The sequence below is a fragment of the Staurois parvus genome, unplaced genomic scaffold (genome assembly GCF_062004578.1).
Source record: "Staurois parvus isolate SC_StPar_1 unplaced genomic scaffold, SC_StPar_1.0 ptg000328l, whole genome shotgun sequence".
Taxonomy (NCBI): Eukaryota; Metazoa; Chordata; class Amphibia; order Anura; family Ranidae; genus Staurois; species Staurois parvus.
In genome coordinates, this window is record NW_028318124.1 from 1,457,657 (window position 1) to 1,472,678 (window position 15,022).

Here is a 15,022-nt window from a genome sequence, read left to right on the forward strand (position 1 = left end):
GGGTGTGTGCTTCTCTGTTACATACTGTTCCGGAAGGCTGAACTCTGTGATCCCAGAACAGTGAATTCCATTAAAAACAATGCAGCCTTCTTCCCTGTCAGTGTTTGCCAGCAATCGGCAGGCTCCGGCGGGTAATCACTGGCCAGGACCCGATGATTCACCCCCGCGGCCGCGATCGGTGCCGCGGGTAGGGCTGTCATGCTTCCCGCACGTGCCCCCTACCCCGACATGCGTTTATATACATGATCCTGCGCAAATGGGCTGCCTTGTAGCAGTATATGTACTGCGGGCGGTCCGCTAGTGGTTAATTGACTTGATGCTATACTCCGATTGAAAAGTGTTCCTTTCATTTTTTTGAGCAGTGTACTATAGTATATCTATTCCTCTACAAGTTCATTACAAAATATAAAGTGCCATCATATTAGTGTCAAACTCTAAAGTGCCAAATATATATCCTGCATAAATAGTATATTTCCAATATAAAAGTTCCAATTATAAAAGTCAATGGGGGAGATTTACTAAAGGTGGTTCACTCAGAATCTGGTGCACCTGTGCATGGTGGCCAATCAGCTTCTAACCTTAGCTTGTTCAATTAAGCTTTGGCAATAAAACCTGGAAACTGATTGGGTTCTTTGCAGAAGTACACCTGATTTTGCACTCTTCCAGTAATTTACTCTTTACTCTTCCAGCTCTTTAGTAAATAAACCCCAATATATATTGCAATAAAAATTCCAATGTGCAAAATAAAGTGACTGGTGCTCAATCTTCACATTCTTCGGTGTTCAATATGTGTAACACACTTTGTGCTCCCCTCCTTTTTCACCACACTCACCGAAATATGGTCATATTCACTAAGTTAAGGAAAAATACCCTGCAAAGTGCCAATTCTTTTGCAAAGGCAACAGCCTTTGCCTTTAGTAAATCAATCTATGGACCCCAGGTTGTTTTCAGTTAATGTGCCCCCGCCATCATAAAGCTGTGCTAATCAACACTTTTAATAATCTATTGTATGTTTAAATTCCTGAGTTACCCAAGAACCCCTTAACCTGTGGTGCTCAGTTTGCACATTTTGGCTTCCAGGTTTAAGTCTAATCTTTGGCACAGGGTAGGGGGTGGCAGAGCTCCTACCAAGGTGCTGGAAACTGACATTTTGCATCTGAGGCTCCCCAGGTGCTCAATAAGATAACAAGGTACTTAAACAGGAACTACAGTCATTAAAAAAAATAATTAAAAGTCAGAAGCTACAAATACTGTATCTGGTGACTTTTAATAAAAAACTTGCCAGCCCCAGAGTCCAGCACTATCTTTACCCAGTCTGGTTCTTCATCGGCCTTCGGATCCCAATGTCACCATCATGACTTGTGAAGCTGTGATTTCCTTCTGTTTCTCAGCCATATCTCCACCACGCACTGTGCTTTCAGACTGGTTCTATGGCCTGGGCGGGGAGGGTGGGCAGCCTGAACCTACTCATTTCTCAACTAGGGGAGAAATACAAAACTGGGAGGGGGCCAGAAAAAGGTACTGGCTCCCGAGCGAAAAAAAGTTCAATAATGGTTAGGAAAGGGGGGGGGGGGGGGGAGAGGAGCAGCACCTTTCACTTGTAAGTGACGTTCTGCTTTAAAAGTCCATCATAGTTGCTGCTTTTGACATGTAAACTTAATAATTCTTTTGACTGGTTTATTTGAAGTATTTTCTGATTTATTAGTGAACCTGGTGCATTAAAACAAACTCATAGCCAATAACATTTTAAAATCATTTGTTTTTATTATTATGCAGTTATGCAAGCCTGACCTGTATAATTGTTTTTTTTCTGATTGTGTTTCACTCTGTTACAGATTATTCCTGCACAATAGCCACCTTCCTTATACAGTGAAATCACTTCAATGTCAACTAAGGAAACTCTTACTGAACAGGGTGCAGGCCAATTCCCAGTGCTACGGCACTCGGCAACAAGAAGAAACTAAATTAGACAAAAAACGGGTTTTCTGACTATAAGTGGTTCTGCTATAGGAAAGGGCTTTGTAATGACTGGTAACTTATGTCTGCCAGATTCACTTAATTCAAAACTACTTCAGTTTTCAGGCTGAAACAGACTGCAAAAGGCTGGATGGGTGCACATTCTTTTGTTACAGTGCTGCTTGGTTGTACTTGTCTCCTTCAGGGCAACAAGTTCGCATAACGTAGTGTTTTTGCAGTGTTCTGCTTTATGTTCCCGGCTTGGTCTTAGTCCTTGTTATTTCCTAACATTCATCTATGAGCCTACTATTATCACTAGCATCAGCTGCACTATTTCCTGTGATATTACCAGCACAAAAGGGCACTTATGTGCTTGTCTTATATCCACATTTTTATATGCTTATGCCATACTAACATTCCCCTTTGTTCACTGATGGACCTTCTGGATCTCTATGCAGTTAATACAGTTTGAAGCTGTGTTCCACCTCAATCTGTTCATAAAAACTATGTAAGTTCACAGTTCATTAAATAAGGGCTAGGTCTCATAGTATACACTCTCTGAGGCTTCAGAACAACCCTAAGATATAAATAGACAAAGTAGAAGTTGTGAGTGTTCTCTCTGGATTCATACCACCAGCTGGTAGAAGTTCCAATCTCTGCAAGCTATTCCTCCTAGATGGATTGAAGCTGCCTTTTGATAGACGCCTCTGTCGACTGGAAAGCATGGCTGCTGGAGACACAATACCTGGAGGAGGCACTTTTCCCATCCTATAATACAGTTCCTCAATCTCTTTCTTCTGCAGTGCTTGTAAAACCTGAACCTCAGACATGTGTCTATTTGCAAAACAAAAAGGCATCAGTAAGTAAATGACCATTATACAAATCATTATATCTTCGTGTAAGAGAAAAAAAATGTGATGTTAATTGTGCAGTATGCTGTATATGATTTTTATATGATACAGTCTTACTTATCTTGCAAATGTTAAAAACAAGACTATTATCTCTCTTTAAACCATGAACATCTGAAAACAAAAGATTATTAACCTTCACAAACCCTTCTCATCGTAATGCTCCATGCACACTGGGCGTTTTAATAATGCTGGCAATGTTAGCTGTGTAAAGTCACGTTAAAAACGTGAGTTTTTCAGCATTTTTGCATTAGTGTGTAGCTGCGTTTTGCCATGGTTTTTTTTTGCGTTTGCGGTTTTTAGCTTTTTTTTTTACCAGAAAAAAAAAGTTTTTTGCTCAAAAAAAGTCCCAAAATACCAGTTTGCCGCGTGTCACCACGTTTTTCAGCATTAGAGCGTTTTTTACAGCTAAAAAACTCCTCTAGAAACCCACTAGTTCTGGGGGGTTTTTTCCAGCCGAAAACGCCCTGCCAAAAAACGCTGATTACAGCCTATGTATGCATGAACACATAGGATAAAATGATGGTGAATTTACTGGCTGTAGAAAAAAACACCAAAAGCCAAAAACAGCCACTGTAAAAACATGGCGTACATAAGGAGTTAAAGTAAAAATAAACCTAAAATAAATACTCCTACCAGCAGGAAAAGGAATTATTCACTATGGCCAGAACATGTCCAGTTCCAATCAAAGTATAAACACTACACAGTCCTGGGCAGGCTGGGGCAGCTGAAAATGGAAGAACTGAAATGGAACAACTTACTTCTGTCTTAGCTGTTGAAGCTCTTCAAATATCTCCTCATCTTCACTCTCAGTATCATCGCTGCTGAGATAGGCAATACCTCTGGTGTAATGTAGCCAGACCTGAACTGTGGAGATCTGCTGGGGCGTTTTTTCCTGGTTTTCCTCATCACTAGAAGACTTAGAATCTACACCTTTTGCATTTGCTGATGCTAAAAAGCTGTCCACACAACTTTCCTCATTTATAACATAGTTATTGTGAATGCATTGTTCATTGTCGGTGATGTCCTTGCATCCATCTTCTGATGTAGGGTTGTTGTTATTGAAAACACATATACAGCTTTCTGATACTTCTACAATGTTACTTACAGGAGTTAAGCTTTGCATATCTCCAGAATACAGACCCTCACAGCTTTGTCCACAAACCTCAGGTTCTGAGCAACTAAGATGCCTAGCATAGTCCCACATAGGTGAGTCTACATTGGCACTTGGGGTGAGTCTTCCAGATTCTGATAAATTTCCTTCTGTAGCCTCATCTGTGCTAATATCTGTGTCTGAAGAAGCAGTCTCATATAGCTCTGGGGTGGTGTCTGATCTCGGAGAAATATCAAAGCTGCTGTTCACATCCCAGGTTGTATTAAAGTTTATGGGGTCTTTTGCAGTTGTGACTTGAAATCTCCCAACAAGTTTTGGTTGGAACTCTGCAAGAAGACAAAGGGAAAAAACTGAACTTCAATGGTTTTGTTATATTCATTTGATCTTTAATGACAGAAAACAATTATTTGTTCCATAGTGATCTTAACCACTTCCAGCCTGGCACAATCAAATCATCACTGTAATAAATAATCATAGTGAGAAAAACATCCTGATCACCTTTCCATGTCAGCGCTTGCTGAAGCGCACAGTGTGCAGAAGTCGCTAACTGTCTGCCGAGTCAATAGCTAAAGACTTCTAAACATCATCTGGCCTTTAGATTAGCATAACAACAGTGTATAGAGAGCTTCATGGAATGGGTTTCTATGGCCAAGCAGCTGCACCCAAGCCTTACATCACCAAGTGCAATGCAAAGTGTCAGATTCAGTGGTGTAAAGAACTGCTACTGGACTCTAGAGCAGTGGAGATGTGTTCTCTGGAATGACGAATCACACTTCTCTGTCTGGCAATCCGATTGACATGTCTGGGTTTAGCGCTTGCCAGGAGAATGGTACTTATCTGACTGAATTGTGCCAAATGTATAGTTTGGTGGAGGGGGGATTGTGGTGTGGGGTTGTTTTTCAGGGGTGGGGCTTGGCCCCTTAGCTCCAGTGAAGGGATCTCTTAAGGCGTCAGTATACCAAGACATTGTGGACAATTTCATGCTCCCAACTTTATGGGAACAGTTTGGGGATGGCCCCTTCCTGTTCCAACATTACTGCACACTAGTGCACAAAGCAAGGTTCATAAAGACATGGATGAGCAAGTTTGAGGTGGAGGAACTTGACTGGCCTGCACAGAGTCCTGACCTTAACCTGATAGAACACCTTTGGATGAATTAGAGTGGAGACAACAAGCCAGGCCTTCTCACCCAACATCAGTGCTTGATCTCACAAATGCGCTTCTAGAAGAACAGTCAAACATTACCATAGACCCATTCCTAATCCTTGGGGACAGCCTTGAGGTGAAATGGTATAGCTGCAAAGGGTGGTCCAATGCAATATGGAACCCTACGGACTAAGACTGGGATGCCATTAATGTTCATGTTCATGTGCGTGTAAAGGCAGGCATCCCGATACTTTTGTACTTTTGGCAATATAGTGTGTGTATGTATGTATATATATATATATATATATACATATATATATATATATATAAACCATAGTTTGTGGAAATTTAGCAGAATACATTTTGGTCCAAATTTATGAAGAAAGACTATTTGTTTGCAAACATTTCATTTATATAGCAAAAAAAACACAGTGGAGCTTAAATACCACCAAAAGAAAGCTCTATTTGTCCAAAAAAAAATTAATTTGGGTACAATGTTGCATGACTGAGTAATTGACATTCAAAATATGATAGTGCTGAAAGCTATTCAGTTTTCTTCTTAAGGAGGAAATCTTGTCTTGAGGGAGGAGTAGTCTGGCTTGGACTGTGTCCAAGATCCAGACAGCGTGAGATCTGGAGGTCACACTTTGGAAACTTGATTGTCCAGCCAAAGTTTTGCAGGAACTGGATGTACCTTTGGACATTGGCAGACAAGGTCCTGGCTGAGGAGTCCTTCATCAAGAGGTCATCCAGGTATCCTGTGACAAGAATATGACGGGTTTATAGAAGAGCCAGAAGTGGGACAGGCACTTTTTTTTGAACACTAAGGGTGTGGAGGAAAGCCCCAACGGCAGTGTCACAAATCTAAAGTGCTGGTCTCCCACAATTAAATGCAAAACATATCACTTTGATGGGAATATGGAGATAGGCACCTTAAATGTCTACTGATGCAAGAAATTCCCCTTGAGGGAAGCAATGACAGATCTCATAGATTTCATGTGGAATTTTGGTACACAAAGAAATCTGTTTAGGGATCTTAAATCCAGTACCGGATGAATGTCCCCATTTCGTTTGCGGACTCTGCATAGTTTAGAAAGAAAACCTTTTCCCCTGAAGGTGGTGCAAGGAGATCAATATATCTGCCTTCCTTTGGTCTGAAACTGGCAGACTGAAATGTAAAAGGCGAGGAAGGCAGGGAAGGAAATTTTATTTTGTAGAGCAGAGGTAGAAACCGTATGAGTAGGAGACTTAGGTTTTTTTCTTATTGGGTAAGAGTACCTTTCCCTCATTTCCTTCCTTGATGCCCAACGTGGATACACTACAGGACACAGTAGTGATGTAGTTATCAGGTGAAACCCTCAAGCACAGGAGATCACACTTCTAAAAAAAAACTACCATGAAATTAGTCTTCTGATCATGTGAATTCTGTTTAATATTTTGTGTTCTCTGTCTTCTCACATGATGCATATTCAGAACAACATATTCCCCCCAAACTGATTATTTATAAGGCTCCCTGAATATATAGCATAGGATAGTATATATTCAGATTGTCTTAGAATGTACATATAAACTGTTTAACACCAGCATTTTCACTGCAGAAAGATATAATAAATTCTACTTACCACCCGGATTAATGCAAGAAGGCACAGGACTTGCTGGGGGTGAAGGTGATTGAGGACCACATTTAGAGATTAGAGACGGTGTCTAACAACAAGACAAAAAAACAAGGAGTTAAAATAAATATGATACACTTAATTTACAGAAAGATCACTGTAATTCCTAGAAGAGCAGATGTACAAGTAAACATCTGCAGTTACATAAATTGCTGGCATAAAGGCCCACTAAAGATACATGCGGTATGTGTATGTAAAGTGTATGCAAAGCCACAAACATTTTGTATTTATTTTGGATATAGAGTAGGAATGGATTTGATGTCTGTCATATTTGTATTGCTGTCTCTGTCCCAGCTATGTAGTTTCACCCTCAATACTTGTCCTGGTGCCCATTGTCACCAAGATAGAAAGAGATATGAAATTAAAAAGCTTACAGTTGCCACCATTACAAGAGGTGAGGGGAAATCTTCCAATGGGAACATTTGTTCCTGTAACAACTATCAGAGAGGGGATTTTCCCTCGTTTTGGAGTGTTTTCCTCTCACTTCCTGTTGTTTCATTAGCAAATCTCCCCAATAGGACACAGACAGCAAAAAAAAAAACTGAGAGGTGTTTTAACCCATTCTTTTCTAATCCAAATTAGAAAAAAGTTTGGCTATACATACATTATAAAATCTTAGACTATCCATGGCATGATTCATTGCTCATGACTGTTGGATGTCACCGTTAAGGGATTTTCTATCAATGTTTGATCTAAAATCTCTAAACCTCTAAACCAATAACCAATAGATACACATTAGCCGTCTGTGAGAAACCATGTAAAATGCTTTAGCAAAGTCTAAATATACTACACCAACAGCTACCTCTCAGTCCAAGTTTCTGCTTACTTCCTCATAAAAGGAAATTAGATTTGTTTAACAGCATCTGGTATTCAGTTATCAGTGCTTATAATATTATTTGCTATCATATGCTCTTGTATGGGGTCCTGTACCTTCCCCTCCAATATCTTCCCTACAACAGAAGTTGAATATACACGTCTGTAGTTACTGGATGGCCTTGATCCCCTGTTAAATAAAGGTATAAGTAAAACAGGTATTTGGCGCTCAGAAAGGGCTGAAATGGTATCTGCAGAAGAACAATATGAAACATATAAAAGTCCTGGTGGGAATAAAACAATGTCCTTATAAGTTGCGTTACTAGTAGGCTGCCAGCTGGTAGAGAGCCAGAGAGAACCCTGTGGGGAGACCAAGGGAAAAAAAGAGCGGTGCCTTCTAAATGCAGCGGTTAAACTCTTTCATAAAACGTTTAATAAAGGCAACTCACAAAAGGCATAGTAAATGGACTTGACTAAGAAACTGAAGCCAAACTCCAGCTAATCATTTTTAAGCAGTTAGAGCAACATTTTTACCCTTTTGGATAAAATGTTTTTAAATAAATGAATGTATATTGTTTGGCTCAAGCCTGCCACATTTGCTGGACAGCTTGGTCTGTTAAAGGAAGTTGAAAAATGACAGACTTACTGGCTGGATCACAGGTAAAAAGAAAAAGACTTAAAAAAGAAAATGAGTGTAGCTACCACATCTATGAATTGTACAAAAAAAAAAAGTGTTCTTCATGTGTTACTGGATTTCATAACACATAGAATTCAATTTTGGTCTGTGTGCAAGTTATGGCAGTGCACAGAAGAAGGAAAATATGCAACAATCAATCAGATTTTGGTTTTCCGAAGTCACATAAATTGTTGTTGCAGTTGCAGTTGTACTTTGCTTTACCACAAAGCTACTAGAGTATTCCTGTGTGCATTTTCATCAAGTTGGCCAAGAACGTGTATTCAGATCATGTAGGATCCAGGAGCCGTGACCCTAAATGAATTTCGTTACACCCCTGATAAAATGTAGTAAGTGATTAGCTGCGGCAGGTTGCAACATATCTATAGAAAACATATACGGTAATTATCATTCAATTAAAGTGTTTGAATCAGGCTAAATCAATATTTACTAATATCACTGACCTAATATCAAAGTACTGCCCAGCACACACACTCTGCTCCTCACAAGACCTCCTTCGCTCTAGTTCCCTGGTCTCCTCCTCCCATGCCCGCCTCCAGGACTTCTCCAGGGTGTCACCCATCCTCTGGAACTCCCTGCCCCAACCCATCAGATTATCACCTACTCTCCTCTCCTTTAGGCGCACCCTGAAAACCCATCTCTTCAGGGAAGCCTACCCCACCCCCTTGCTAACTTGACCGACCTCCTCCACTTTTCCTACCATTCCATCCCCCACAGCTATCTCCTCCTGTGCCACCATTTCCTCCCTCCTAGATTGTAAGCTTGAAAGAGCAGGGCCCTCAATCCCCTCATGTTTTGCATTGTATTGGTATTGTTCTGTCACATGTTCTGTCCCCCTTTTGTAATGTACAGCGCTGAGCGAACTATTGGCGCTTTATAAATACTGTATAATAATAATAATATTAATGCAAGGTGACCTTGTGCATCAGTGGTGTCACAAGTTTTACAGGCTCTTACAGAGAACCCCAGAATTTTGCTATAGTAGAAATAAATGGGAGCCACCCAGCTTATTTATCACCAGAAAATAACCATGGTCAGCTGACATTGACTGCAGTTTATTTACAAACATAACATTAAACTCCTATTACTACCAGGGAGCATGGCTAATTGCAAAGGCTGTTGATTGAACATTATTTATTTTGCATGTCTAATTAATACTTAAACAGATTTCTGCTTTTTATGTATACTAAGAAATTGAAGAACTGAGCTCTTAATTCCATTGACTCCCCAAGTGGTGAATATGCAGTTACCAAAAAGACAGTATACCAAAAAAAAAATCAGGATCAACAACCACTTAACCACTCACCTGATACTGTAACCCAATTGCAGTGCACTGATGTGTAGAGTTCATCAGTAGCACTTAATGGATGTGATATTTGTTTTTCCAATGCAGATTTTGTTATTTCAAATAATACTGAATTTAACAGTTGCTATAAGTACATCATTTGGGTTTGGTTAAAATTATATTACATTAGGCAAAGGATTATTTGCTGCCTAAAGACTGAAAGGGGACTTTCCATCCCTGACATTAAACTTTACTACTGCTTCTCATTTACTCATTGATTGGCATCGACACCACCACACCAAACTTTAGGTTGACATTGAACAGGCATTTTTTCTCCACTCCCTTACATACACTACCGAAGTGTTCATTTATCCCCCTGCAAGAGTTTAGATTCCACCTTACTCTCAAACCTACCTTGACAAAACTGGATGCTTGGAGAAAGAGACAGCTATCTAATATTTTCACCTCACTCCCTCCTGCATCCCTATTTGAGTGCCCTCTAACCCTCTTTGAGAGGAAATGTTCCCAAACAGGGCCAACTAGACATATTTTATCCCTCTCGTATAAGCTACTTCAGCAGGAGGACCTCTTCTCTCATTCTCCCCTCCTGGCTCAGTGAGAGAGAGACCTCGGCTGTGTTTTCACCCAGAGGGACATGTCCAGATTCTTGACCTTATGAAGAAAATCCACAGTCTGTAGTAAATATCAAGAATCTGAATATAACATCATGACTTGCTGGTACCAGGCACCACTAGCACTCCATTTTTTCTTTCCCAATGTGCTCTCCTCCCGTTTGAGCAAAGGAAGCAGCGATGGACACCTTCTCCATATCTTTTGGTTGTGTCCGAAACTTGACAGGTTCTGGAGCTGGGTTCACTCCATAATGCAGCTATTCACTGACCACATAATACTTAAACCCCCAAGAATCTTCTTACGTCATCATAATAGGGGAACCCTTTAGGGACATACAGGCAGGCAGTCTTGATCCATATGGTAAAAGCAGCAGTACTTGATTCCCTGCATTTCTGAAACAACCTACACCTCCCACGAAAAACAGTGGTTTGATAGGGTTAATTACATTATGCTGAAGGAAGATCTCACCAGTCATCTCAGAAATACCACCACAAGATTCTGTAGTACTTGCTGTTATTGGCAAGAATATAAAACTACTGATACGTGCAAGTCTTGCCTTTTAACAGACTAGAGATTCTGTAACCACCCTCCTCCTCCCACCGCCCCACTTCTCCCAACTCATGCTGTTCCTCCAGCTTTCCCTCCCCCCCTTCTTCCCTCTACCTGCCCACCCTAGACATGCCCATCGAGAGGACCCTGATTACTCCTGCCCTCTCTTGTGACCCCTGAGGGGTATAGTCTACACTGGGTCCTTCCCGGTTAATCAGTCTGTCTTACTCTTAGGCTTTACTCTTGGAGCATCTCTCCCCTTCCTGTCATTATCTTAATATTCTTTCATTCTCAATATTCTTTCCCTTCCCCTACCCTAAAAGAAAAATCTTTTATGGTTCTTCACCTTATCTGTTGCATGTATGCAATGCCTCACACCTACATACTGTTCTTTATAAACTGCTAAAAACAGTTATGCACTGAATGTCTGCATTGTTGCTATAGACCTTTGTTGTATTATTTTTCAATATAAATAAAGATTTTATTTAAAAAAATCTCTCATTGTAAAGTAGCTTACATTTTTATTAATGTTTTGCTGTCTATGACTGGGGAAATTCACCTCTACTTTCTGTCTTCATGAAACCAGAACAAGAACTGAGAGGAACAGGACAAGGAAAGAATACTTAGCCAGTGAACAAGACCTGATAAAAGCTCTGCCCTTCTCTACTCTAAAAAGGTGTTTGTGTTTGCATTTCTGTTCCTGTTTCAATGGAGAGATTTTCCATCTCTTTCTGTCCCAATGACAAAGTGCCAAATCAGGGGAAATCTCTGCTATAGGGGCAGATAGCAATAAAAAAAACCTGAAAAAGGTTCTAACCCCTCCTCAAAAAGTTTTATAGGTAGGACTTATGAGGCTATTTGGATTTGTTTAATAAGGAAATACATTTTTTGAAGACGTTGCCTTAAAACTGCAAAATTTCTTGGACCAACCCATTACTCAATATGGTATATAATGTATATAGTATAATATAAATGTAGTATATAATCTACAAGAGCAATACATAGTTCTGTAGTTTTCTATAGTGTTCTGGATCTTCCAAGACAGCCCCAGACTTTGAGACACTGTCCTACAGGATCCAAGACACCTTGTGCCAGTGCAGAATGACAGTGAGGTGCCAGGTTCCGAAATGCTCTCTATGTTTCCAACCTAATGTTGGAGACTAACCAACAAGATCAGTAGATAGGTGCCATTATCTTTTCTACTTATTGTTAAGAGCAAATAAAAACAAATTTGATTATGCAAAATATATATGGCTAACTATATAGCTCTATTGCAAAACTACATATTTACTGTAATGGCAGCACCAGAGAGTAGAGATATATGAACCTTTTAGCTACGGGTTCCAGAGACATCTTCTGTAATGCAATTCTCAAGTATTTGTATACTTGTAGTTCTCCTAATTCTCTTCACTGATTATAATGTTCCCAGGGTGGATCACAAAGAGTCTGGGAGAGGTTTATGGCTAGGAAGAAAACTGAAACATCATAATGCAACTCCTGTTGGTAGGAGTCATTGCTGGAGATGACAACAGCATTGGGAGAGAGAAAGATGGCACAGCAGGACTCCATGCTACATAGGTTTGTGATACCATAGGATAACAGAAGATAGCAATATTAGCATAAAATTATGTTTCAGAGAAAAAAAAATCAATTGCAAGAATTAATGTAGAGTCGTGCACCAATAGTGAAAGATGTCCCTGGAAACTAGCCACAAAGCTACTATAAATAATGCACTTAAAATACAAAACATAGCCCAAAACAATGTATTTTTATATTTTATTCATGATATTGTCAAATATGTTCAGTTTAGTTTGTTACAAGACTGTCCCAATGACAACACATTCAGAATGGCCTTTAGCAAATTGGAAACTTCCTTGTCTCTACATATGATAAGTGGGCTTAATATAATAACAAAGAAGAATACGGTTCTTCAGATAGTGGTTTAAATAAGCCATATAAAACCACTAAAACATGATCTCATTTATTCACCTTTCATCATGCTCGTTGTCATAAAAGAAATAAGAATTTGTTTGTAATGTGTGCCCATCACAAGTTGTCTCAGTTTACTGAAGTTGCATTCTTCTGAACTACAGGTGATGTTACTTATCATAGTGTCCAAGGATGTGCCATAAAAGGACACAGAAACCCCAATACCTCCATACATTCACAGATCACCTGCCGTTAAGGAGACCCTGTCACCAAGGGTAAAAAAATATAAGTAAGAGACAAAAAAAAGTATTTTATATGCTTTCTTTTCAATACATAGTTTTTTTTATTAACTTGCAATGTGTCTTTGAACTTGCTAGAAAATTTGATTACTTTGCAAAAATCAATACCCTAGTACAGCCCCCTTCCTGTTTGTATGCCACAGCCCTCTCCTCTTCTAGTACAGTCTATTTACTGTCTGTGCTGACCCAGCAGCTTCACCCCTCCTGCCACCTCCCTACTTAAATGTGAAGGTAGCTGCTGGGCGTGGGGTGAAGGGGAATACTATGGAATGTGACTTGAGTGACAGTTCCAAGTCAGCTGACAACACATCCAAGATGGGGATGCCCAGCTGAAAAAATCATGGCATTTGAATGTCTACACAAGGGAGGCTTGTACAGGTAAATAACATGCATAAATCGTGGTAAAAACACATATAATCTTATGGGAAAAATTTTGTTGAAATAAATGGCCTGGTGACAAGGTCTCTTTAAGAGCTTACAATCTATAACTCTAAAATGAGTACAAAAGCAAGGCCTACCTTTTTGGGTCCATTTCCCACATCATATAGTCCCAATAAAAGATGGAAATATTGGGGTTGATATACTAAAACTGCAGCTCTGCATAGAAACCAATCAGCTTCCAGGTTTTATTGTCAAAGCTTAATTGAACAAGCTGAAGTCAGAAGCTGATTGGCTGCCATGCACAGCTGCACCAAATTTTACACTCTCAAGTTTTGATAAATTGAGCCTATTGTCTTCATTATATGTGTTTAGCTATACTTGCCAGTCATTTTAAAGAAACAGACTGAACAAACCACGCAAACAACAGACACAAGGGAAGCAACTATTAATGGAATTATGTGCATCACCACTTTTGAGTATACGTAAAGCTAAAATCCAGGCAAACCACTAAAAACGCAGATGAACTACATATATGGAGCTGTTTTACCTGCTAAGTAAATTTGTATTTTTGTCCTTCCAGTTCTGACATATACACAGCTCTGCCATCTCTGGCAGGGGCGAGGACCTGATCTTCCTCTCCTGCATTTAATTCAGACTGCTAAGACTTACAAGTGTTGTCCCCTCCCAAACCCTGTGAATGTAAAATGAAAAGAGGAGCAGCACACTGATGAGCTCTTCTCTCTGTCACTCTGCTTTCTCCTCCTATCAGCATGAGGCTTCCACTGCAAAACACCTGATTGGATTGTTGTGCTGATCAGGGGCAGACTGACAACTCATGGGGCCCCCGGGCAATAGGGGATCATGGGGCCCCTGTGTCCTTGCCCAAACTCAAAAAAGCCTATGAAAAAGGTACCAGGGGCATCTCATGGGGCCCCCTACTGACCCTGGGCCCTCGGGCAGTGCCAGAGTTTCCAAATGGTCAGTCTGCCGCTGGTGCTGATTTATTCTTCCCATCTCTGAGCTCTGTTGTACAGGGACTGCAAGAGGTTGATATATATCAAATTAGGGTATACTGCTTGCACTTTAAAAATACATTTAAGAATGTATTAATGATTACAGAGCTGCATTAATTTGTGTATTTCATATCTGTCTGACATTCCGCTTTAATGATGGAAAGAATGGGATGTACAACTATCAATAACAGATCATAGCAGAGCCTAGGTCTGAAAAGGCATAGAACACAGAAATGATCTGCTGCACAGTCCGTTACAGCAGTGCTTTGCATAATTTTACATGTCTGCATGAATATATGAATTATCTTAACAGATTAAGTAGTCATGGCAGTATTATACTGACAAAAAACATGACTGCCCTGCTTCTAACACATCTGTACTTGCTGGGATTCTGATTGATTCAGAATGGGACAGATCAATGTCAGGTTCATGCCATAGTCTTTTACATACAAGAGGGAAGATAACTGCAGCTGATGCAACCTAAGGCTTTATGTACACTGGCTTAAAAAATGCTGCTCCGAGAGGAGTTTAGCGGTTTGCCTGTAGAAACAACCATTGTTATCTTATGTGTCCATGCACATTAGGTCATTTAGAGACATATTTTAAGCTCAATGTTTAGTGGCAGAAAA

General features: G+C 40.0%; 1 protein-coding gene across 1 annotated transcript in view; it reads right to left on the reverse strand.

The window, feature by feature from the left end:
- WNK4 (WNK lysine deficient protein kinase 4) overlaps positions 1-15,022 on the reverse strand; it is a 616,132-nt gene that overhangs the window by 77,180 nt on the left and 523,930 nt on the right. The window contains exons 16-18 of the mRNA XM_089683941.1: positions 6,747-6,828; positions 3,626-4,304; positions 2,588-2,790 (exon numbers count right to left, since the gene is read on the reverse strand). Coding sequence (XP_089540067.1) covers positions 2,588-2,790; positions 3,626-4,304; positions 6,747-6,828 — 964 coding nt within the window. The remainder of the gene's footprint in view (positions 1-2,587; positions 2,791-3,625; positions 4,305-6,746; positions 6,829-15,022) is intronic.